At 44.7% G+C, this 24,735-nt stretch overlaps 1 protein-coding gene across 15 annotated transcripts in view; it reads left to right on the top strand.

The window, feature by feature from the left end:
• Nucleotides 1-24,735, top strand: part of ARHGEF11 (Rho guanine nucleotide exchange factor 11) — a 109,559-nt gene that overhangs the window by 65,465 nt on the left and 19,359 nt on the right. For 6 of the 15 annotated variants that reach the window (XM_031653988.1, XM_031654001.1, XM_031653991.1 and 3 more), the window contains 16 exons: nt 361-539; nt 2,017-2,088; nt 7,272-7,391; nt 9,051-9,096; nt 9,736-9,812; nt 10,957-11,094; nt 15,489-15,563; nt 15,776-15,877; nt 16,990-17,088; nt 18,280-18,322; nt 19,619-19,715; nt 19,893-20,015; nt 20,942-20,965; nt 22,201-22,345; nt 22,954-23,053; nt 23,837-23,866. In XM_031653988.1, coding sequence (XP_031509848.1) covers nt 361-539; nt 2,017-2,088; nt 7,272-7,391; nt 9,051-9,096; nt 9,736-9,812; nt 10,957-11,094; nt 15,489-15,563; nt 15,776-15,877; nt 16,990-17,088; nt 18,280-18,322; nt 19,619-19,715; nt 19,893-20,015; nt 20,942-20,965; nt 22,201-22,345; nt 22,954-23,053; nt 23,837-23,866 — 1,470 coding nt within the window. The remainder of the gene's footprint in view (nt 1-360; nt 540-2,016; nt 2,089-7,271; nt 7,392-9,050; nt 9,097-9,735; nt 9,813-10,956; nt 11,095-15,488; nt 15,564-15,775; nt 15,878-16,989; nt 17,089-18,279; nt 18,323-19,618; nt 19,716-19,892; nt 20,016-20,941; nt 20,966-22,200; nt 22,346-22,953; nt 23,054-23,836; nt 23,867-24,735) is intronic. The other 9 variants (XM_031653997.1, XM_031653989.1, XM_031653994.1 and 6 more) reach the window with 5 other exon arrangements.

Here is a 24,735-nt window from a genome sequence, read left to right as displayed (position 1 = left end):
GTGCCTGGTCTGTGCCATGTGGGCAGTATGCTCGGAGCATGACACTGGCTACTTACTTTAGTGAGATAAAGAGGGAAACGGGGCTACTGAGGCGGCCTGTGGGGCGTGTTCCCAGATATTTATAAGTAGAATTCTAGTTGAGGTCTCTGCATGAAGGAAGGGCAGGAAGCAATACTTGGGTCAATGCAAGGCATGAAGGCAGGGATTAGAGAATGGGTAGGGCATTAAAAGTGAGGAGAACTTTATCTACAGAATTATGAGTTTAATGACAGGACAAGGGAGAACATCCCTCTCCTGTATAGCTGGACTGTCTCTCCAGAACAGCACTCCTAGAGCAGATCTCTCTCTGTTTCCCTCTAGCTGGCGCCTATGTCGCACTCACCCTCCTGGGCTCTTCACCTTCATCCGTGGGCATCTCTGGGCTCCAGCAGGACCCATTCCCAGCAGGAGCTCCCCGAATCACGCCAGTGATCCCCCAACCACCACCTCCTCCACCTCTGCCACCTCCACAACGCATCACGGGACCCAAACCTCTACAGGTAATAGTCCTTCTGGCTTTCTTTGCTCACCCTAATGTCCTGTTGAAAAGCTCCGCATTGGGGAGGAAAGCAGGTTAAATCCAATGGGGCTGTGGTAAACAGAGACAAGCCAAAAGACACATGGAAGACCATTTTGTTCAAGAGTTGAACAAAAATGAGGGCTGCACAATAACAGTTGTTCCATGCCTTGGTGTCCTCCTTCCATGCAAATGCATATGAGGTTTTATCACACAGTAACATTGTTTGTTTCCTAAATGTGTAGAAGGCTCTAAGGATGCCGTCCAAAAGTGCTCCTCATCGGAGAAAGAGTGTACACTTCAGGCAGGGACAGAATGCATCTGTTCAAGACCGTTGCCAGTCAGTGTTAACCAGGGTTTGGTATAAAGTCAAGGGGTAGGGGAAAGGCTTTCTAGAGAAAAAAGCCTGCTTTGAGGTGCAAAATATAGAGCCCCCTCAGTAAAGGGAGGGATCAGAAAAGGACAAAAACAAGTAGAGGCCAGGTGCAGTGGCTCACGCCTGTAATCCCAGCACTTTGCGGGACTGAGGTGGGAGGATCACTTGAGCTCAGGAATTCGAGACCAGCCTGGGCAACATGGCAAAGCCCTGTCTCTACCAAAAATACAAAAAATTAGCCAGACATGGTGGCATGCATGTGTGGTCCCAGGTACTCAGGAGGCTGAGGTAGGAAGGTGGTTTGAGCCCAGGAGGCAGAGGTTGCAGTAAGCCGTGATTGTGCCAATACACTGCAGCCTGGGTGACAGAGTGAGACCCCATCTCAAAGAAAAAACAAACAAACAAGTAGAAAGAGAACTCTAGAAGCAAGAAACACCTATGTGAAGAGTTAAAGGGGGACAAAATGCAGACAAGTATAGGGAACAGGATTTTTCAGTTGGAATGAAGACTGAACCCACAAGTCCTGGGAGACTTTAGGGAGCAACTTGATACCAAAGGTGATTACAGCCAAGGTTTCTAGAAATTGAGGCATAAACTCGAAATAAGATTTTGTGTTTACTGCATTCCATCAAGGTACTGAATAAAACATACTTATGGGCCGGGCGCGGTGGCTCAAGCCTGTAATCCCAGCACTTTGGGAGGCCGAGACGGGCGGATCACGAGGTCAGGAGATCGAGACCATCCTGGCTAACACAGTGAAACCCCGTCTCTACTAAAAAATACAAAAACTTAGCCGGGCGAGGTGGCGGGCGCCTGTAATCCCAGCTGCTCGGGAGGCTGAGGCAGGAGAATGGCGTAAGCCCGGGAGGCGGAGCTTGCAGTGAGCTGAGATCCGGCCACTGCACTCCAGCCTGGGCGACAGAGCGAGACTCCGTCTCAAAAAAAAAAAAAAAAAAAAAAAAAACATACTTATGATCCAGGCTGTACTCTCATAGCTTTCCTTGCCCAAGAATCAGCAGATAGAAGAGAGTTAAGCTATTGAGTTAGTCCCTAACTCTTATGTTGCCATGTTTTCCATCTCTAGGATCCTGAAGTTCAAAAACATGCCACCCAGATCCTCAGGAATATGCTGAGGCAGGAAGAAAAAGAATTACAGGTAAGGTCACTGCCAGGGGTAGACTGGCCATTGCCTGAGTGAAATAATACTTTATCAGAGCAGTCTGCCAATGTACACAACTTAATTTACAGGCAATATCCTATCACAGTAAAACCTCAAAAAATAAAACTTCCGGACCACTAGAGAATTGTCATTGGCCAGTAGAATTTGTTAAAGCAGAATTTCACCAATAAAATGAGTAGGATTCTCCATGTGTAATAGATTAAGGTAGTGAATATGTAGACCAAAAAAGTCAGTGGAGTTTATCTGGGACATTTCCAAGGAAGGGAAGGAAAAGAGGGAAGAAAGGGCTGGGTAGGTGAGTGCTGGGCCAGACTGAAAGAGGTGGGGAGCACTTGGGTGAAGGATGAAGAGAGTTTTTGGGCCTAGGAAGTGATGTGCACGGAGAACAGTAAGAAGATGAATTTGCTCGAGTGGAATAACCAGATTCCTATTATAGTTATCCATGTAAGTGCCACCATATATAAAACATTGTTTTAGTTTCTAGGCTATATAGAAATAAAAAAGATTAGATGGTTCTTGCCCTCAACATGTTTAAAATCTAATGGAGGAAATTCAGATTACAGTAGGAGGGAGAGTGGGAGGAACAAAGAGCTTACAATAAGAGAACAAAGAAAAGAAGAAATAATTAATAATGGGAAACATTGGGAAGGGCTTCATATAGAGGATAGTTTTTCAGCTGGGCCTTGAAGAGTGATACTTTAGTAGGCAAAAGAGATGAGGGAGGGAATGCTAGTGAAAAGACAGCATAGGTCAAAGGCACAAAGATATGAAAATACATGTATTTATTTCACAAGCACTGAGTCCTTGCTATATGCTAGGTACTGTGTGTGTGTTGGAGCAGTAGATGGGGGTAACGTTAGGGGTGGGTGTTGGAATGGTTACAAAGATAAACAAGAGGTGAACCTCTCCTTTAATGAGTTAGTGATTTCATAGGATATGGATGAATGAATGAAGATACAATATATTATGGTAAGTGCTTATATTTATATATTGGCAAATGTCAGAGTAATCAAGACAGTATGGTACTGGTTCAAGGATAGACCTGTAGATCAATGGAATAGAATTCAGATTCCAGAAATTAACCCATACATCTATGGTCAATTAATTTTCAACAAAGGTACCAAGACAATTCAATGGAGAAAGAATAGTCTTTTCAACAAATGATGCTGGGACAACTGGATACCTACATACAGATAATGAATTTGGACCCCTACCTCACACAGTAAACAAAATTTAACTCAAAGTGGACAAAGACTTAAATGTAAGAGCCAAGACTATTTTTAAAAACTGTAAAACTCTTAGAAAAAATTTTAGGTAGTAGTAAATCTTCATGACCTTGGATTGGGCAGTGGTTTCTTAGATATGACACCAAAAGCATCCCCCCGCAAAAAAAGATGGATTGCATCAAAATTTAAAACTTGTGTGTGTTAAAGCATTCTATCAAGAAAATAAAGACAACCCATAGAAGAAATGGGGAAAAATATTTACAATTCATGTGTCTGATAAGGGTCTAATACCAGAATATATAAAGGACTCTTAAAAGCTCAACAATGAAAAGACAACCCAATTTAAAAACTTGCAAAGGATTTGAATAGACAGTCTCTAAAGAAGACAGACATACAAATGGCCAATAAGCATGGGAAGATGCCCAACATTGTTATTCACAGGGAGATGCTAATCAAAATGACAATGACCTACCACTTCTCACCTATTAGAATAACCAAAATAATGGAAAATAACAAGCGTTGTGAGATGTAGAGAAATCTAAACAATACTTGTTTATGTTTTGTCTGCATATTCACTATCCTAATCTATTCTGCCACTGATGGTGGGAGTGTAAAATAGTGCAAGCACTCTGGAAAACAGTTTGACAGTTCTTCAAAACGTGAAACACAGTGATACTATATGACCCAGCAATTCCACTCCCAGGTGTATATCCAAGAGAATTGAGAACATAGGTTCACACAAAAACTTGTACAGGAACATTCATACCAGCATTATTAATAATACCCAGAAAGTAGAAACAACCCAAATGTTCAGGATGAATAGATGAGCAAAATATAGTCTGTTCATACAATGGGATTTTACTCAGCCATAAAAAAGAAAGAAGTGCTGATAAATGCTACAACATGGAAGAACCCTGAAAACAGTATGCCAAGTGAAAGAGGCCAGACACAAAAATCTACAGGTCGCATTATTCCACTTGCATGGAGTGTCCAGAATATGCAGATTCATAGACAGAAAGCAGATCAGTGGTTGCCAGAGGGTGAAGGAAGGGGAAATTGGGTGACTGCTAACAGGTACCAGCTTTCTTTTTGGAGTTATGGAAATATTCTGGAATTAGATAGTGGGGGTGGCTGCACAACTCCGTGAATATACTAGAGACCACTAAGTTGTACACTTTAAAATGGTGACGTTTATGTCATGTGAATTATAGCTCAATAACAAAAAAAAATTTTAATGCTCTTGAAGCCCAAAACAAAGCATGATTATTTATGCAGTAATCAGAAGGCTTCATGAGGTGGTGCTTGAGTTGGTTTCAGTATCCTGTTAATAGAATATTGAAAATGGCAGTGGGACCAGGAGTGGTGGCTCATGTCTGTAATCTCAGCACTTTGGGAAGCCAAAGTGGGAAGATTACTTGAGCCTATGAGTTCAACACCAGCCCAGGCAGCACAGTCAGACCATGTCTCTAAAAAAATTTTAAAGATTAGCCAGGCATAGTGGTGCATGCCTGCAGTCCTAGCTACTTAGGAGGCTGAGGTAGGAGGACCACTTAAGCCCAGGAGTTCGAGGCTGCAAACCTATAATTGCACCACTGCACTCCAGCCTGAGTGACAGAGCAAGACCCTGTCTCAAGAAAAAAAAAAAAAAAAGAAAAAAAACGCAGTGAGTGTTGTGACTGGAAGGTGTTACTGGCCTTGAATACCATGAGGAGCTTGGAATTTGTTTTGAAGTCTATGGGAATGAATCAAAGAATTTTGAGTGGGGGACTGATCACATTTTCAAACCAGTGTTCTTTGGAGAAGTGTGTTAAATGTAAGGAAACCATCTAGGAGGCTATTGCAGCAGATAACCAATAATGACAGATTTAACAAGAACGATAGGAGTACGAACAAAAAGGAGAGGATAGCAATGGGAGACTTGTCAGAGGGCCAATCAGCAGAACTCATCCACTGGTGAAGGAGAAGAAGGAATAAAAGATGGCTCCAAGTTTGTGTGCCTGGGTAGATCAGGTGATACCGGTGTCAGAGTGAGATAGAGGAGAGGAGCAGAGTTGAGGGGAAGGAAATGAAGATCAGCTTTGGGTATACTAGTAAGGTGCCCATGAGACATTCAGATAAAAACCAACCACCAGGCATATGGAGATAACAGGGCTGAACTTAGGAGAAAAGCCTGGGTTGAAATAGAGATTCGGATATCCTCAGTATGAAGGTGGTAGTTGAAACTGGGGACTGGATGACTGAAAGAGATCACCCAGAGTACCAGTCAGAGAGGAGAGAGCTGAGGATGGACTTTTGGGACATATGTGCTTCTACAGCACACGGTACCAACCTCTAATATCACACCACTTGCTATTAAATTTGATTTTTGGAAGAGTAGCCTGTGCAGTAATGGGAGGAAACTAGATTGTATATGTTGATGAGCGACTAGAAGCAAAGAAGTGCAGGGCCCTAGCTGTAGACTAATGTTTTGAAACTTTTGGCTGTGGGCCGGGCATGGTGGCTCACACCTGTAATCCCAGCACTTGGGGAGGCCAAAGCAGAGGAACTTTTAGGCCAAGAGTTCAAGACCCCTGGGCAACATAGCAAACCCCTGTGTCTATTTAAATAAATAAATAAAATAAAATCAGAAAACCACAGGCTCATATCCCTTTACAAAAAAAGAAAAAAAAATTGGCTGTGAAAAGAGGGGGAAACAGATGGGGCAGTGGCTTGAAGAATCATCAGAAATAATTGAAAAAGTTTTGTTGTGGTGGTTTGTTTTTGTTTTAAATCAGGAAACTTGAACATTTTGTAGGACGGAGAGAAGGAGCCATTGGTAAAAAGGAGACTTTGAAGATATGTAAACAGTGCCCAAGAAGAGCCCAAAGCAGTCAGAGGGATTAACTTTTTAAAAGATTTAGACTTAGTTTCTCTTCTGAGCCAGGAAGAAAAGATGGCTGAAGATGTTTTGAAATGGACTACAGTTGAGAAGGTTTTTACCAGATGGTATTATCTGCCAAGGCTAGGGAAGGGTTGGAGTTGGATGGGCATGGAGAAGATGAAATATTAAATATGGGGAATTTGTAAGATGGTTGTCAGGTAGCAGTGAAGCCCCAGATGAGCCTAGGTAATATGTGAACCCAGTGTCTTTATTTAACCAAGCTTTATGGAGCATCTCCTTTTGTAATGAAATGTTAATAGCTGCCATGTATTCAGGTGTCTGACTTTGCGCTAAACATTCTGCTAAGCCCTTCATATACATAATCTCACTCCACTATTACACCCGTCCCATGAGGTGGGTATTGTCATCTCCATTTTATCGATGAGGATGTATTCAAGCTTGCCCAAGTCTATACAGCTAGTAAGTGGAGGTGCCAGAATTCAAAGCCAGGTGTCCCTAACTGTGAAGCCCTCCACCCCTGTGCTGTCCCCTGCTGTGTGCCCTGAGGAGTGCTAGGAAAGTGGCTAGGATGGTACCTGCTCTCCAGGAGCTTCCTGAGGGTGGGACTGGCAGAGGCATTGGCTGTTCTAGTCGACACTGCTTCCTCTCATTTCTTGTGGTTCTCATTGTGTGTAAGTTCCCTCTTCAGCACTTTTTTATGTTCTGGTCTGGACAGTCACTTTAATATTTCATACTTGAGTGGTAGCTGAAGGCAGCCTCGTTTGGGATGTGGGACTTAAGGCAGACTTTGAAGAATGGCTCAGATTAGGACAGGCCTTTGTGTTTGTCCTCTTTCCGTGATTGTCTCCTGTGTTCTTTTTCTTATCACGTACATCTTTTTCTGATCCTAAATGATGTTGAAATAGCGTGCATCTACTTGGAGGCAGAGACTTCTTCTCTATCCTCTTTGTTTTGGGATAACTGCCTATTCTCTCCACTGGTGAGTCATCCATTCTCTACTAACCACCCCTCTGCCTTTTCCCCTCCCCCTTCTCCTCCTCACCCATCCCCAGCGTATCTGTGAGGTCTATAGCCGGAACCCCGCCAGCCTACTGGAAGAGCAGATCGAAGGTGCCCGGCGGCGAGTCACTCAGTTACAGCTGAAGATCCAGCAGGAGACTGGTGGCTCAGTGGTGAGTGATGTAGGCACAGCTCTAGTAAGGGCACATGCAGTGGAACTGGGGGTAGAGTGAGAGAAAAAGCAAGGACAGAAGGCTTCTTGGGTTATGCCAGGACCTCAAGGCTGAACTAGTAAGTGTTGAGTATTTTACAAAGAAACCAAGGTCAGCACCAGAGAGGCTGAACACTGTAGTGACACTTGGGATACCATAAAAAGAAAAAGTCTATTTCTTGCCCTCCAACAACATGGGCAATGGAAAGAAAGAAATATGAAATAAACAGACTGTCAGTGTTAGTCTCTGAATTATCCTTCCCTTCTAGGTAGTGCCTCATAGTGGATGTGTGTATATTTCTATACTGGTTTTACCTAGTATTTCATCTGGTATCCTTTCCCACCACCTATCATCAAGTAATGAGTCTTCTCAAAGAGATACAAGTACTTTTTAAAGTCAGCCTACATAAAAGACCCCCAGTGAGTTGAGATGGATCTGTATCAGCAGATAGCCACATTTTATGAAAAACTCCAGAGAGTAGCTGGTTCTTTATCCATTCTCTTCAGGGACTTGGCTATTAGTGTCTTACTGCTCTCCATCAGGCCTTAATTCTCTGGGTAAGTAAGAAGTAACTCTCCAGAAACTTTAAGGTCTCCAACGATAACATTTGCCAAAGCCAATAGGAATTATTTAAAGATGATCTACTTTTGCTTTTAGGATATCCAGATCAAAAAAGTTTGGGAAACACAGGCAAATACATTTAAACTGCTTCATTTTCTGAAGGACTTCTCATATTACACGGTTGGTAGGTAGGAGCTCAGGTTGGGGACTTAGACCATCTGGATTCAAATCCAGCATCACTTCTTATCAACTTAAAGACTCTTGGGCAAGTTAATTAATCCATAGGAGCCTTAGCTTCCTCATTTATAAAATGGAGATAACAGTGTTTTCAGAGTTAAAGCATACCTTTGACACAGGGGCTGTACATGTTTGCTGCCGCCACTGCACTGTTGGTTGTGCTATGAGGTGATGAGTCTGAGAAACTAAGCTTGGAATCTGAAGGTCTGAGCTCCAACCCTGGCCTTAGGGTTGACCTGCTGTGTATCTTGGGCAAGTTACTTAAGATCTCTGAGCTTCTGTTGCCTCATTTATAACATGAGAGTAATGTGCCTAAGCTAGAGCCATTGAAAGATTAAATGTGACTTAGAAAAGTACTTTGTAAACAGCAAAGCACTATCAATATTGCTTCCTTCACATCCCACTAGCTCAGTCAGTCTCAGGCCAATGCCTGTCCATCCTCCTCAAAGACCTCCAAAGGTAAACCTTTTGTATCTTCCCTCGGTCACCTGCTTGAGTTTTTTTTTTTTAATATACTTCTTGATGGTTAAGAAGTTCTTTCTTGTATCCAAATAAGGCAATAGATGCTTTGAGGTCCAGGGTGATTAGATAAAGCTGGCTTTTAGAATTTCACTAATGGTAAAGCTCCCTTTCCACCATTAGGGGTCATTGTCATCCTCAAACTGTACAAATGAAGCAATATCTCTTCTAGCTGGGCATTTTTGAGGCAATGAAGCAGAAGAGGCCACTAATTGTAAGCAAATAAGGCACTGATTGGTGGAAGGAAACCGTAGGGGGAGAGGCTCACAGAATTTGCCCACCCTGTGGGCCTTTCTGTTTCAGGACGTACTTCCACTATATGGTGACACCAGCCAGAGACCATCAGAAGGTAAGTCCCCCATCATCCCCTTTTTCTCTGGCATATCTCTAGTCCAGGTTTCTTATCTATTTACCCTCCCCATGGGGCAGATTCCAAGAAAGAAAATATATAGTGCCTGTCCTCTGAGAAACAGAATAATGGGAGAAAGCAGTACAAATACACAGGGAAGCTGGATACAACTTAGGCAGTAGAAATGAGTGTATAGCCAGTAGCCGGGATAGATGAGGGCCAATAAAATACCAGAATGAGTATGGGTCAGACAGCAGCTTGCCTGACAGCTCCTGGCGCTAAGGAATTCGGCAAATATTTGTTGTAAGAAGAAATGGGTGGTGACCAGAAGAGGGTTGGGAAGGAGTTGAGGGGCAAAACTAGTTGTGAGAGAGAGCTATGGAGTCTTATTTCAGGAGGTGACATGGCCTGTGCCCAGGTGCAGAGACAGGTGAAAGCTAGATGTGATGAGAGCAGAGGAGAGGTATACTGTTTAGTGTCCAAGTCTAGGGGTCATGGGATGAGAGAGCTGAAGGGAAACTGGTGAAAGAAAAGGTGGCAGCTTCCCCTTCCTGTCCTGTGCACAGTTGCCCAGAATAAAGGCTCTCTTTCCCCCAGGCCACAGCTCCTTCTGTATTATAGAAACTATTTTCTTCTCAGGCCGGCTTTCTCTGGATTCCCAAGAGGGGGACAGTGGCTTGGACTCTGGGACAGAACGCTTTCCTTCCCTCAGTGAGGTGAGTCCCAGCAGGGCAAGGCCCGTTCAGAACTTGCATTTGGGGTCCCTTCCCTTGCCCCAAGGCTCTGCTGCCTACCGGCTGCACTGAGGACTCTGTGTGCCTCTTCCATCCATCTAGTTCCAAGGATATAATCACTGTGCTCTGGGTTCCAAAGCAGAAATTTCACATGCATCCAACATGCAAGACTATCAAATCTGGCTTTCATTTTATCATAGTCAACTCTGTTATATAAAGAGTAGGGTGGAGAGGATGGCCATGGCATGAACTATGGCAAGCCTTTGAGAGTGAGGGAGCAGAGACAAAATAAGCTAAAACAATGACTTGACCAAAACACATTTCCACCTGTCCAGGAATAACATCATCTTAGATTAATACAGTGAACCCAACCTACTCAGAAGTGGTAATCTGTTTTTTGCTGTGGATCTTTTTCTTCTCAAATAGCTTGTCTTTTCTGGAATGACTAAACGAATTTCAGGTTTTGACCCCGAAGGTTATCTCTTCCAGGTGTTCTCAGTTTGCATATGTAAACTGTAAACTGCAATATAAAAGTAAGAATGAGTGGAAGAAGTAGTAATGAAGTTAGCAGAATATTTGCTTATCCAGAGTAATTAAATATGTGAATATGTGATTGAAAACATGTTAAAAACCTAATTTTAGATAACAATTGGAATTTTATTTTCTTACTGCCCTGTCCATGGGAAAATGATGAAATATATGTGAAAGGATCAGTATGTGGGAAAGTCACCAAGAAAGTAGAGTGGGATGGGGATCCTAAAGAATCTACAGTTGACGTTATCTGGAAGGCCAGGGAGTTAGTGATGAGGAGTGTGTGCTGTGGGTTGAGACTGCCTGGGTTAAGTCCAGGATACACTTCATGACTAGCTCTCTGACTTAGCAAGTCTCATAACCTCTTGGAGTCTCAGTTTCTTCATGTGAAAATGGGACGAATAATAGTATCTACCCCAAAGGGCTACTGTGAGAATCGAATGAGATAATATGTAATGAAGGGCTTAGTATAATGCCAGGCACACAGCAAATACTGCACTTCTCTCAGCTGATGTTTAAGTATGGTTATCACCACCAACACCAAAGAGCTGAGCCTTGAGGATCTTCCTGCTCACAGAATTCTTCATTTCTCTAGTCATTGATGAATCGGAACTCAATACTGTCAGACCCTGGGCTAGACAGTCCTCGAACCTCCCCTGTGATCATGGCCAGGGTGGCCCAGCACCACAGGCGGCAGGGCTCGGATGCAGCAGTCCCCTCAACCGGTGACCAGGTGAGTGATCCGGAGTCACCCTGCAGTTTTCCTTTTCTTTTCTCAGAAGTGAGATTTGGAGGCCTGGGTGTTACCAATACATGGTCTTGGATCATCAGACTAAACCCCTGCTTCAGCAACCCAAACTTTGAGACAGTCACTTACATAGAGAGCAAACAGTAAAGAAAGAGAACATGGCATAAATAGAGATATAAAAGTAAGGCTGGCTCCGTTTCTATGTGGAGAGTAGGTGAATGCATCTGTAAAGAGTAACAGCTAAGGAGTGGATAGCTGGTCTTTCTGTCTGTACAGAATAGGAAATAGGTTTAGGCAGTGTTTCTCCAGGATGCTAATTTTCAGTTTCCCCGTTCCTTAGCAAAATCCTTTTCTCAAACAAAATCTTATTATTTGGAACCCTAACATAGGAAAGAAAAAAAAAAAACAAAGCTCAGCTCCCCTAGGACCTTTACTGATCAACCTCCTCCTGCCCTCAAGGGCACTTCCATGGAGCCCTAAGGTTCTGCAAAACCTGATTTGAAAGGCCCTGATCTCAAGGATAGAGCTAGATCCAGGAGAGACTTCAGGAAGACGGGTTTTGACTTAATGCAAACAGCTTGCAAAGAAGCTGGGCTGTCTGGCAATGGAATGGACTTGAGAGCCAGAGAATTGCCTGTTGTTTTTCAGACACTGTTACCCGTGTCTAACAACGTTAGACATCTAAATATTTAATGTTCTACCTGTATAATGTTACTTAATATTTTTCTTTAAGCCAACTCAGTTCTTTAAACTTAAATTAATCTTAAGGAAATCTGTCATTACCTTAAATGAAAACCAGCATCACACACTATAAATGCAGAGTAAATGTAACCCTAAATGTAAGTTTAGAACCAAGTTTGTTAAATTCTACGTAGAAAGATATAGAACAGTGTAGAAGAAAGCTGCCATTTATATTAAAAAGAGGAAAAGGAGCCTCTTTCTTAAGACATCTCTGGATGAATGTTGAAGAAACTGATGGTTATTGCCTCTGAGGAGGGGAATTAGGTGGCTTGAGGATGAAGTGGATGGAAGACTTTTTATTATCTTTACCCCTTTGTGTCCTTTTAATTGTAAACTACATGATGTAACTTACTCAAAATGTAGAGACAAAATTTAAAACAACCTGAAAAATAAACTCTAGCTCAGTTCTATTGCTTGCCAAAGGCTTTAATTAAGCTTGAGGCCAATTCTGCCTTAGTTAAAGGTATTAAAGCTATGCAGGCACCAGGCTGAAATTTTTCCTGGGTGAATCAAAAGGATGGAATGAAAACTGAAAAGAAACTAACTTTCTTAAACAATCTGAGCCAGTATTATTTAATGCCATGTCCAGATATCACCTAAAATCATTTTGACCCTCAACAGAAATCATCTCACTTAAAATCATTTTGAGTTCCACTTCCCACACTGGAAAGCACTGGTGTCAGGAGTTATACAGGTGGTATTTTCAAACTGTGGGTTGTCATCTTTTGGTGAGTCATGATATCAATATTGAAGGTCATGAGCAGCATCTGTTTTAATGAGGTAGAATCTAATAGCATGAAAAGAAAATATCAGAATTCATCATATGTAATAAGAGTATAACTTTGTGAAACTTCTGTTTTCATTACATATGTGTGTGCTGAGTTGCAGTGAAAACATATTTATTAGAAGTCATGGTCAGCAGAAAGTTTGAAAGCTACTTTCTGGAGTTCTTTTGACTCTGGGAGCCTATTAATCACTGAGTCCAGGAGAAGGTCTTCAGAACATGGGGTCTCTAAAGTAATTTGGATAAAGGGGGAGAAATGGTACAATGAAGAAAACAGAGCAAATGATAATCCTGCTCGCTGAGCTCTCTTTGGTGGCGTTGTGGTTTTAGTAAACTTGTCCTCTCACCTTGGAGTTCAGAGTTCCAAGCAGCATCTTGTTTCTCTTAGAGCATTTATCGCTCTGCTGTTATTTCCCTATGTGGCTTACCTCACCTTTATTTGCTTTATCTCTGTAGGTAACCTGGCACATAGTAGCCACCTCATAATGTGTAGTGAATGAATGAGTGAATAGGAGTAATCAAAATTGTCTTCTGAGTGGCATCTTAGGGGAGGACTTATCCAGAGCTCCTAAGTTTCTTGAAGCTGAAGTTTCACAGTGTGATCTGTAGAAAAGAGGATCGTGGCCTAAGTGAACATAGTTTTTATAAATCTAGAGTTATGCAGGCATCAAAGGAAAATTCTAATCAAGAGCTACTGTGCAAAAGAAGAATACATGTGAGCAAGCCTCTCTGAACTTATTCTGGTTGGGCTGCCGAATTCACAAAAAATAGGATTTTAAAAAGACAACAACATATGATACTCTAATTTTACCCATTGTATAAAGTTTGGTTATTCTTACAATGTGGAGGGGAAAGATGGGGAAAGGGATCTGATGGGTATTGAAATGCCTAATGTACCAGCTGCTGTGCCAGATCTTTACAAAAAATTTCATGTAATTCTCCCAATCAGGAAAAAAGTTGGCCATTGGAATCTTCCTGTGGTCTAAGGGAATGTTCAAGGGCTAACCTTGTCACTGGCAGGGTATCAGAACTAGGATTGAGTTCTCCTGGGCCCCAACACAGAGCTCTTTCCTATCCTAACCACTCTTTTATTGCCCTCTCTATAACCCTGTCTTTGTAGAACTGAAGGACCAAGTTCAGGTTGCTAAGGGGGTCAGGCATCTATCCTGTTCTAGGAAAGGCTTTCCTTCAGGTGGCTCATAGAAGCAGGTGTGGGGTCAGTGGTCTTAGAGCCCTTGTTTTCCTCTTTGAAATTGTTTCATCTTCTCGAAACTAAGTTGCTATTTTCAAGTGCTAAGAGCAAATAGAGTATAATTCCAGTTTCCTAATCATAATAAATGTTAGTAACAGCATAGGAAGAAAACCTATACTTTCTATAAAACTGTCAGCAGCAGGGAAATGGATGCATAAGGAACTCTCACTTTCTGTTACGTTGTTCTATAGTGTTTGATCTTTTTAATAATAAGCATATTCTACTTTTGTAATCAGAAAGAATATGTATTTGTAAAGACTTTTAAAAAAAAAAATCCTCCCCATAAACAAGAAAAAACCTAGTGCTTTTCAGGTTTCACCAGAGAGCTCAGTAGAGCCAGAAGTGCTCACCCACCGCCTCCTGGGGCTCTCAGACCCCAAGAGGTTCAGAGACTAGGGTATTTAGGAGAGGAGGATACTCAGGATGTGTTTGGGAAATACAAATACAGCACATCAGGCCTGATTCTGCAGCTGTGAGCACGCCAGTCAGTCTGTCAGGGCCTCACTTTTTTCCATTATAAATGAGTGTTAGACTTTAGTTTCTGAGATACCTTCTGGGCCGCTCATGTTCTGTGACTTAGTCATTCTGGGCATAGAGGCCATAAATATCCAGGAAAACAAAAAAGGGGTGAGGATCATCAGAGAGGAACTGTCAGGAAAAGCCCCTTAAGAAAGTAGGTTAGGAGGGTATCATAGGCCTGGGTTAAAGTAGGCACATGTAAGCTGAGTGGGTTCCAGAAGCAGAGACCTTGTTGGGGAATCACTGGAAATGAAGGAGGTCTAATTGAGTGAGAAATAGAGTTAGCAGAAAAGCTTTGAAAGCTCAAGGAACCTTTAGGAGAAAAACTTGTGCAATGAAGCATCTGAGAAGTTTATGCAATATGAAGTCCCTCTCATCATACCTAATCCATGGCATGTCCATTAGGATTAGGTTTTTATTTAAATTAGTATAAGGGGGAAAGAAAGAAAAGCCAGACTAAGAAATGTGGATTTTAGGCAGGTAATGGGGATCTACCACAGATTCTTGAGAGGGCAAGCAAAATAATGCAAATGGTGTTAGAGAAAGATCAGCCGCATCTCCATTTGTTCAGAGAGGCAGAGATCTACTAGTAGGCTCTCCCATAATTATTTAGCCACCAGTACTTACTAGGCACAGAATAACTGTTCAGTAGCACTGTGGTAGACACTGGGTTTGGAGGATGTGTGTTTGGGGTAGGGGTGGCTGTTTAGTCTGTTAAGGAAAACAGAGCCCCCAACCCAGCAGTCCAGCAGGAACTATAGGCTCTTATTTTGTTGACTGACAGTCCCACCCCAGACCTTTGCAAACAGGAAGAGAGCATTTTCTCCTACTTCCCATCTTCATATGTCATGTGACCAGGCTGCTCTGAATCTGCCCTGCCCCACCCAGAAGCAGTTGACTTCCTGCAAGTGGAGAAATCATTTCATCTGTGCTCTGATTTGGGGGCGGGAGTGAGATGCCAACGTTCACCAGACCCGGGTGGCTTTGTGAGTGCTGTGCTGCAACTAAACAAACTTCACTGAGGTGGCTGAATCCTCTGTCCTCTATAACCTCTCATCTCTACAACTTGACTCTCTCCCCCAGGGTGTAGATCAAAGCCCAAAGCCTTTAATTATTGGCCCAGAGGAAGACTGTGACCCAGGTTATTTCAACAACGAGGTAACGGTTTCCTAGTTTTCTCCTTTCATCATTTTTTTGTCATACAAGCTGCTCTTGACTAGAAGCAGTTTGACTAGCATCAGCTGTGAAGGGAACTTGGGGCGGGGAGTCTCCTTTATGAACCCAGGACGGGGAATCACATGGGAGCTACGCTGGAACCTGCTGTGCTGCTGTGCCCAGCCTCCCACCATGCTCATCCTTCTGCCTTCCAGAGTGACATCATATTCCAGGATCTGGAGAAACTGAAGTCTCGGCCAGCTCACCTGGGGGTTTTTCTACGTTACATCTTCTCTCAGGCAGACCCCAGTCCACTGGTAAGTCAGAAGCATCCGTCTTGATTGAGGGCCTGCTGGTGCTGGGCAGAGAGGACCTCTAGCCTCTGTTTCTGCTCTCTGGCTGTTACAATTCAGATCCATGGGCACAGTCAGGCACTTCAGGGACAGAGACAAATAGCCAAGAAGATGAAACCTATGCAGAGGGGATTTTTCACTGTATGATGCAGCTAACTAACTACATCAGCTGCCTAGGGAGGAGCAAGAGAGCAAGGCCAGGAAAACTCATTCTTGATCAGTTCAGGAAATCGTCTTGGAGAAGTTGCTCTTCCTAGAGGTTTTTAATTGAAGGTAGATACAGACCAACTAGGGAGTTGAGAGAGTGGCCCTGTGAGAAAACTTGCAGATGGCAAGGCTTAAAGGGTGTTCCGTGTGAAGGTGATGACAAGAAGGAATGTGAGGGGATGGAGAACAAAGTACCGGGGACAGTATTCAGAGCCAGCAGCCTTCCCAGTTTCCTCATTCTGCTCAGCTGCTTAGAAAGGAAGGGGAGATGGAGGAGAGGGGTTGCGGTTGTATTCTTCAGAATAAACTTCTCACCTGGGGCATGGGCTGCTGTTTTGTCTTTCTGGGGACACCATCAGAAGCCAGAATGAACAACCATCCACAGGTATTGATTGAACACCTGTGTGCAAGTCCAAGGGCCAGAAGCATTCCTGAATAAAGACAGGGCACACCACAAAGAGAAATAAAACATGAATCCTTAAGAAACAAGACATAAACCAGCACAGAGACACAAGTGAAATACCACGTGTGGAGAGGATACAGAGTTGAGGAGTGATCAGTGTTGAAGATGTGCCTGTGGGAAAGGGGGTGGGGATTATTTTGCCACAGGTTTCTGAAATAGTTTGACCCCGGCTTTCTCAACCTCAGCACTGTTTTGAAATGGAGAATTCTTTGTTGTGGTAGACTGTTCTGTGCCTTTGGGGAAATATGGCTGCATCACTGGGCTATACCCACTAGATGCCAGTAGCACCACACTTGCCCAGTCGTGACAACTAAAAATGTCTCCAGATAGGGCCAAATGTCCCCTAGGGGGCAGAATCACTGTTGGGGGAGAACCACTGCTCTAACCCGGTTATCTCTGCTTCTAGCTTTTTTACCTATGTGCAGAAGTTTATCAGCAGACAAGCCCCAAGGATTCCCGAAACCTGGGGAAAGACATCTGGAATATTTTCCTGGAGAAAAATGCGGTAAGGCAGTCATAGATTGGATTATAATTTTATTATATTCTTTGAACTACTCAGAGGCAGGGAAAATTAAGCAAAACATTCAGGCCACACGGACACAGGTTCTTAAAGAGAAATCTAGGCTGAGAGATTAATATCCCTGGATTCTGTTCCTAGTGCTACTCTCAAAAAATCTCACAGTACCTCTTTTGTTGCACATATAGAATACACATTGCCTCTCCCTGGAATGTTTAGAGGAAAAGATTGTACCAAATTCTCCCTGATTCAGTGCCCTGGTTCCCCGCAACCCTCCCTGCTTTGCCCATCCCTAGGCTGAAGAAACAGAGGTCTAGAGACATCAGATGGTCTAGATCAGTGAGGCAAGAGGTTTCTGAAGCTCAGTCTGAGTTGCTATTACTGCCCAAAGGCAGGAGTCAGAGGTGGGAGGCCCCAGAGTGTCTGGGGTAGACGGCACCCTGTGCATTGGGACAGAGTTCCCAGGGGTGTGTCAGGGATCCCGCTGGCAAGAGCATCTCTGCCTGCAGAGGGCAACTGCTATCCCAGACTTTCTAATCTGGTCAACTAGACTAATTCCAAGGTGACTGTATTCTTTTGGCAGTAAGCTAGTAGGGTTAATGAGGTTGGAGAAAATTGGTTTTTCTTAAGAGTTTTATATTTGCCCTCTTAAGTGGGTCTTGAGTAGGGAGGTTAGAGCTGCCAGTTGTTCTCTGTTGGTTGTTATGGAACCTCTCCAGTATCCAGGTGTCAGGGACTTGTATAGCAAAAGCCAGAACACCATGCTAACTGCAAGGCTGGGTGACACAAGGCTAGCTTTCCCTTGGGAGTGAGGGGGAGGGAAGGTCCACCAAATAGCCCAATAAAGGCTTTCCCCTTGCTGCTAAGTCAGCACGGGTCCACTTTTTGGACAACATGCCATTCCATGCACTCTCATGGCCTGGAAATAAGAGTGAAAAAACTGCCTGTGCCGCCCTCAGAATATTGTACCAGCTTGCTGTGTAGCCTCAGACTCCATTTCCCAGAAACCCTAGCCTAGAATTCAGGTGTGCAGTTGGGGAGTAATGAAAAGAATGGTAGGGCAGATGTAGGCAGAAAGGCAAGAAGTTCATATGGGCAAGCCCTCCTCGCCTGGCACACTGTTGATCTCCCTGGAGTGTGCAGACCTGACCACTTCTGCTCCACACTTCTGTTTTTTAGCCTCTGAGAGTCAAGATCCCTGAGATGTTACAGGCTGAAATTGGTAAGTTGGCTCATTGGTTGGTTAGTCTCTTCTTGGTGCCTTTCTTGTCCTGAGCTCTCAGGAGACTCCAGAGGACAGAAGGGACATAGTTCCTGTCCTTGGGCAACCATCCTCTAATAGAGGAAAAGACCCATGAGACAGTTGCTCCAGAACACTGCACAGTAGCTTATGGACAGGTGCATATGGGACAGACCCTGCCTGGGCACTCACTCTGCCGGGGAGGAGCTTGTCGTGGGAAGACATTGGACTTGGAGTTAGGAGACCTGGGTTCATGTCTGCCAGCCTTCTACATGATCTCTCTGGTTCTCCATTGGCTTATCTGTACAAAGAGGAAATCAGACTTGATCAGGGATTCCTCAGCCAGGCTGGTTATCAAGAATCCCTTGGGGAACTCAAAAAATACAGAAACTAGGGCCTCACTCCATCCTCCTTTCAGAGTTGGAATCTCCAGAGTGGTTTTTCTTGTTGGTTTTTTTTTTTTTTTTTTTTTTAGGGGGGGGGGGGTGGTGCGGGAGGTGTTTTATTTTTGTTTTTGTAAGTTCCCTAATACTGACAGCAATGAGTCCAGAATGAGGACCAGGCAGGCTAGATGGTGCCCAGCTCCCTTCTCCTTCTAATCATCAGTAGAAAAATTAAGGGGAGGCAGTCTAAGGTGATGTCAGCCTGAGAAGCTAATCACTGGCAGTTTTTTAGAGGACAGGAAGTGGAAGCTGCATGTAGAAAGAGATGATTTGTGGGCACGTGTGACGGGGAGGAGAGCCCAGGCATAGGGTGAACAGAGCTTGCTCGAAAGCAGAGTGAGAGTAAAGTGCAACTCTCAGGGACTTAGCCTCGCCTGGGTGGAGCTAGATGCGGGGACTAGAGGAGAGACATCTTTCAGTTTCTACTGGGGAGCTCAGGTTTCATGGAATGTGAAGTGCTTGCCTCTTTTAGCCTTGAGCTGCTTCTGGAGCAGTAGAGGGGAACAAGCCTCTCAGAGATCTGCACTTGGATGTCAGAGGATGGTACTTAGACCCATCCAGTAAGAGGGGCTTTAATCCTTCTCTTAATGGAGCACAGAACATCCAGAAAATATTTTTGTCCTTGCCTTGTACTTTGGATATCAGGATTCCAGTCCTGAATTCAGGAAAGACCTGAGAGTCCAGGCCTTCTCTCCCTTTAGGCTAACAGGGCAGAAAGCCAGCCCTTCCTCCCAGTGTCACAGGGAGTTGAAATGCCTTGAGATGCTCAGCAGAAGTGATCTCCCCCCACCCCCAGTACCCTACCCACTCTGCTTTCTCTGGTCTCCCACTACAGACTCGCGCCTGCGGAACAGCGAGGATGCCCGTGGTGTTCTCTGTGAAGCTCAAGAGGCAGCCATGCCTGAGATCCAAGAGCAGATCCATGACTACAGGTTGGCCCAGGAGCTGCCCTCCCACCACTCTTCTTGCACCTCTGCCTCTTGTCCTTGGCTCCTTCCCTCTGGGACGTGCACATATCTCTTGTTATATGTTTGCCTCGTTCTTTCTGGGTATCCATCTGTTGAGTATTTGTGTATATTTCTTTCTTTCCCTGTGTTTATCTGGCTTAGAACGAAGCGCACTCTGGGGCTGGGCAGCCTGTATGGTGAAAATGACCTGCTGGACCTGGATGGGGACCCTCTCCGAGAGCGCCAAGTGGCTGAGAAGCAGCTGGCTGCCCTTGGAGATATTTTGTGAGTCTTTCAGCTTCCTCCCACCCCACTGAACGTCCCAAGCAGGTTGACATATTTTGTGGGTCTGTTCTTTCAATCTCTCCCCCTCTTCCACTTCTTGCCTGATTCTCCTGCCCCTGAAAGATGGGGAGTCGTGCCCTCCTGCTGCATTGGTCAGGCTGAGGGCTGCAGGTGTTCAAGGGCGTGGCAGAGCCTGCAGCTCCTGATAGTCATTTGGTGGTTATGACAGACCATGGGCCCCAGGAATGTGGTAAGCTTTCTGCTTTCCCCTGCTGGCCTGCTTCCTGACCTCTCTCCCTTCCTGCCTCTAAGATCTTATCTGTCACAGAGAGTGAGGCCAGTGCTGTGTGTGCCCAGTGGATAAAGTTCCTTCAGGAGGCAGCCAGAACTGGCTTAGGGGAAATTGAAACGTCTTTTACTGATCCACATCAGAAAACTGAACTAGCGCAACATATTAAGGCGCTTCTGGCACAGCTGCTTTTGTTATGTTTTTCTAACGCCATTTTCAAAAGTGTCGTAGGCACCTGTGATGAAAGCCCCAGTATCACAGACTTTGTGGGGACACTTCAGACTTAGAAGTAATTTTTTTCCCTAATACTGCTTCTTACTAAGTAGCTATGTGACCTTGGTTAAGCCATTCCATATAAGTCAGATCCATAGGCACAGCCGGGCACTTCAAGGACAGGGTAAAAATAGCAAAGAAGATGAAACCTATGCAGTCTCTGCTAAGGCTGATATTTCAACTCGGCAAATATTTATGGAGTTCCTGCTATGTACCAAATACTTGTGCATCAAACGTACTTCTCTCCTTTTCCCCCACTAACCCTCCTTTCATCTAGGAAAAAGTTACCCTCCTCCTAGCCTCTAACCAGGTGACCAGCCTCTGTCTTTGCAGTCTGAGTCATCTGTTTTTTCTTTCATTCCAGGTCCAAGTATGAGGAAGATAGGAGGTAAGCAAGTCTATGATGTGCATTTGCAGCTTTTCAAGTTGGAAGGAGTGGGGATGAGCTACTATGCTTTCCATTTCTGACAATCACAGGGGAGTCCCTCATGTTGTACAACCACGTAGGACCGTGGTTCCTGCAAGTCTAGCTCTCAGGTGTCTATGTGACCATAACATAGGGTTCATGAGGCCCATGCCCCTGATGCTTAGGGATCACCCCTGGGGATGTGGATCTGTTCCTCAGTGGGAAGACGCCAAGCTGCCATTGCTCCTCACAGTGCCATGCCTGGCTGCAGCTTCTCTACCCAGATGAGCTCTTTGTCTCCCTTCTCACTTCTTTCCCTTAAACTACCTAAAGTAGTGACAGTAATTGTGGAATCAGCCTGTTAGTGGCATCTGCAGAGGGGAGCTGGTGTGCAGCACAGTTCCTTTCTTGGCACATATTAGAATTTTTTTTTTTTTTTTTTTTTTTGCAGCCTATATATTTATCTCATTGTTTTTCATTAGCCAAGATTAAAATGAGTCTGCATTCCCTGAGCATACACACTAATAAGGAAGAGAAAATAGGGTGAGGAGTCTGTTTCACAGGGAAATACAGACAGAGCTAAAGCCTTACTGCATTGAATGCAGAGTGGGTCATCATCCATCCAGCAAATTGTGGATACAAAGACATTTTTAAGCAGAAGTCTGGACATTTTCATTTGTGGCAGTTGGAAGCCACTTGACAGCTCCTTGTCCATCTCTTTTTCTCTGTACTGGGGTGGGAGGATGGTGAAGGCAGTATACCTTGGCAGAGGCTGCTGGCATTTCTCCTTTCCCCTGGCCTCCCCACCCCTGCATATATGCCTGAGAGTATCAGCTGCAGACCTCAGCCGGTCTTCCACGTCTGCCTGTGTCTTGACCAGGCAGGAAATTATTTACTTACATTTTAGGGAATTGGCGTGTTCTTCCGCTGACCATCATCTGCTCATGGGGAAGAGTTCTGCTTAGGTAAAGAGTAAGACTTCTCCTGGGAGAAGTCTTATTCTTGGTTACCTGTGGGCTCACTGTGTGGAGAAGGTCACAGTCCAACTTTTGGCCAGCTTCTGCCTGCTGTCCCATTTAATTATTTTAGACTTTTCTTTGAATACTTTCACCTGTAACTACCCCTTCCCCACTCCACTGGGTGGTGGTGAAGAGATTGTTTGGCACAGGGAAGATAACTTGAGCTCTCTGATTCAGGACACTGTTCCTCTTTTACAGCGCCCCCATGGACTTTGCCCTCAATACCTACATGAGCCATGCTGGGATCCGTCTTCGAGAGGCACGACCTTCCAACACAGCTGAAAAGGCCCAGTCTGCTCCTGACAAGGACAAGTGGCTACCCTTCTTCCCTAAGACCAAGAAGGTGAGGGCCAGGCATGGTGGCTCATGCCTGTAATCCTAGTACTTTGGGATGCCAAAGCGGATGATTGCCTGAGCTCAGGAGTTCGAGACCAGCCTGGGCAACATGGTGAAACCCCATCTCTACTAAAATACAAAAATTAGTCCGGCGTAGTGGTACATGCCTTAACCCCAGCTGCTCGGGAGGCTGAGGCACGAGTATTGCTTGAACCCAAGAATTGGAGGTTGCAGTGAGCCAAGATCATACCACTGCACTCCAGCCTAGGCAATAGAGTGAGACTCTGTCTCAAAAAAAATAAAAAGAAGGTAACAGCTGTCCTGGAAAATATCTCCTCTTGGTGCAGTTCTCTGTGCTGAGGTAGGTCAGGAAAGCCATTTTGCAGGTCTCTGGCTACATCCCTCCACCTGGATGTGGACTCAGAACCCCCAGACTAGAGCAGCTCTCAGTCCCTTCCAAACCCAGGTCAGAGGTGAATGCTTGTTAGGGTACCAGCAAGAGTCAACTCTCCAGTTACTTGCTGAGGGCCAGCCTTGGGGGACAATGGCAGAATTGATTAGCAGCCATGCCTGAGTATCAGGGCCTCCTCCAAACCCCAGTGTCTCCTGTCTCAGCAGAGCAGCAATTCCAAGAAAGAAAAGGATGCCTTGGAGGACAAGAAGCGAAACCCCATCCTCAAATACATTGGGAAGCCCAAAAGCTCTTCTCAAAGCAGTGAGTATTTGGGGAGCAACAGCCTTGGGCATTCCTTGGGCAGGGACCTCAGCCCTTTCATGTACCAGTATGTTGGCAGAGGGCCTTCCTGTGTTTCTGGGAACCACAGACCCAAACTCAGACCACAGCCACTTTCTCTCCCCTTGCCAAATCCAGTGCAGGATCTCTGAGGTTCAGGTGAATATTTCTGAGCCAAGGAAACCGTACCGGTCTCTGGGTCTTAGTCTAGGAACCCAGAGCAGTTCTAGCTACCAAACGACCACGTGAGAAACATTTCCCCTCGGCAAGGATCGCCCTGTGGACAGTAAATACTCCCTTCACCTTCATCCAAGGGTCTATAATTGGTCCCAGCACACAGGACTGCAATAGTACAGATGTGGGAGGGGCATGGTTGAGTCACTATTGAGTAGAACTAGTCAGGTTGGGGGCAAGTTTGGGTCCCAGAGGTTCCCCTAATGCCATCAGTAACCCAAAACTCAACTGATCCTATCATTGATCTCTTCCCAGTGTGTGTCATTTGTCTGGAAATTGTTGCTGTCCCCTCCCAGTCAGTACCTTAAGCCCCCCAATATCAATGGGAATCAGTGAGGGGTAGTGGGGTGGGCCGGCTGCCCTTTCTGAAATTGCTGCATTACAGGAGAGGGAAAGGGATTCTTCTAGATCAGCCTTGGTTTTCACCGCTACCATTTCATTTTCTGGCTTGATGTAATTTTTATTTTGATTCTTAAAACATTGATTTGACTTTTCATGGTTTACTTTTGTTTTTGTTTGTTTTTCTTTTAGCATTTCATATTCCCTTGTCCCCTGTGGAAGGTAAAAGGACCATTTTCTTTGGGTTTGTCTTTGCATTAGCATTGAGTTTCCATCTCCCAAATCTTGTCTTTTCTGTTTCTTTCTCACCATCTCCCATCCTGTTCCTCCTCCCTCCCTTCCTTTCTTCTCTCCATTTCTCTTATGTGTTGCTCATTGTTGCTAAAGCTGCTGTGTGCTGCAAACCCTGTGGGTGGTTGGGGAGGGCACCACCCTCATGCCAGGTACGAGACCTTGTCTCCTAACCCAGAGTTCCAGGGGGCAGAGCTCCTACTCCCGCAGGGACAGAGCCTTCTGGTAGTTCTGGCCAAGACTAGACTTCTGGTTCCTCTGGCGGTTTTTCCACAGCCTGAGGCCTTTTCTCTATAATTCAGTCACATCTCCATGATGAATTTCCAAAAATCCAGAGTTCTATATAAGTGAGGGGAACCCTCACACATTGAAGGGTCTTGCAGTGAAGCAGAAGTGCCTCAGATTTTTTTTTTTTTTTTTTTTTTTTTTTGGAGACACAGTTTCACTCTGTCGCCCAGGCTGGAGTGCAGTGGCATGATCTTGCCTCGCTGCAAACTCTGCCTCCCGGGTTCAAGGGATTCTCGTGCCTCAGCCTCCCGAGTAGCTGGGACTACAGGCATGTGCCACTATACCCAGTTAATTTTTGTATTTTTAGTAGAGATGGGGTTTCAGCATATTGGCCAGGCTGGTCTCAAACTCCTGACCTCAGGTGATCTGCCCGCCTTGGCCTCCGAGAGTGCTGGGATTATAGGCATGAGCCACCGCACCCAGTCAGTGCCTCAGATTTTTGTTTTCAGTTAAAATAATAAAAATATCATTTTCGAAGGTGATTTTTTTTAATGTAAAGTATGGGTCTCTAA

The sequence above is a fragment of the Papio anubis genome, chromosome 1, assembly GCF_008728515.1.
Source record: "Papio anubis isolate 15944 chromosome 1, Panubis1.0, whole genome shotgun sequence".
NCBI lineage: Eukaryota > Metazoa > Chordata > Mammalia > Primates > Cercopithecidae > Papio > Papio anubis.
This window is presented reverse-complemented; position numbering and strand designations above follow the sequence as displayed.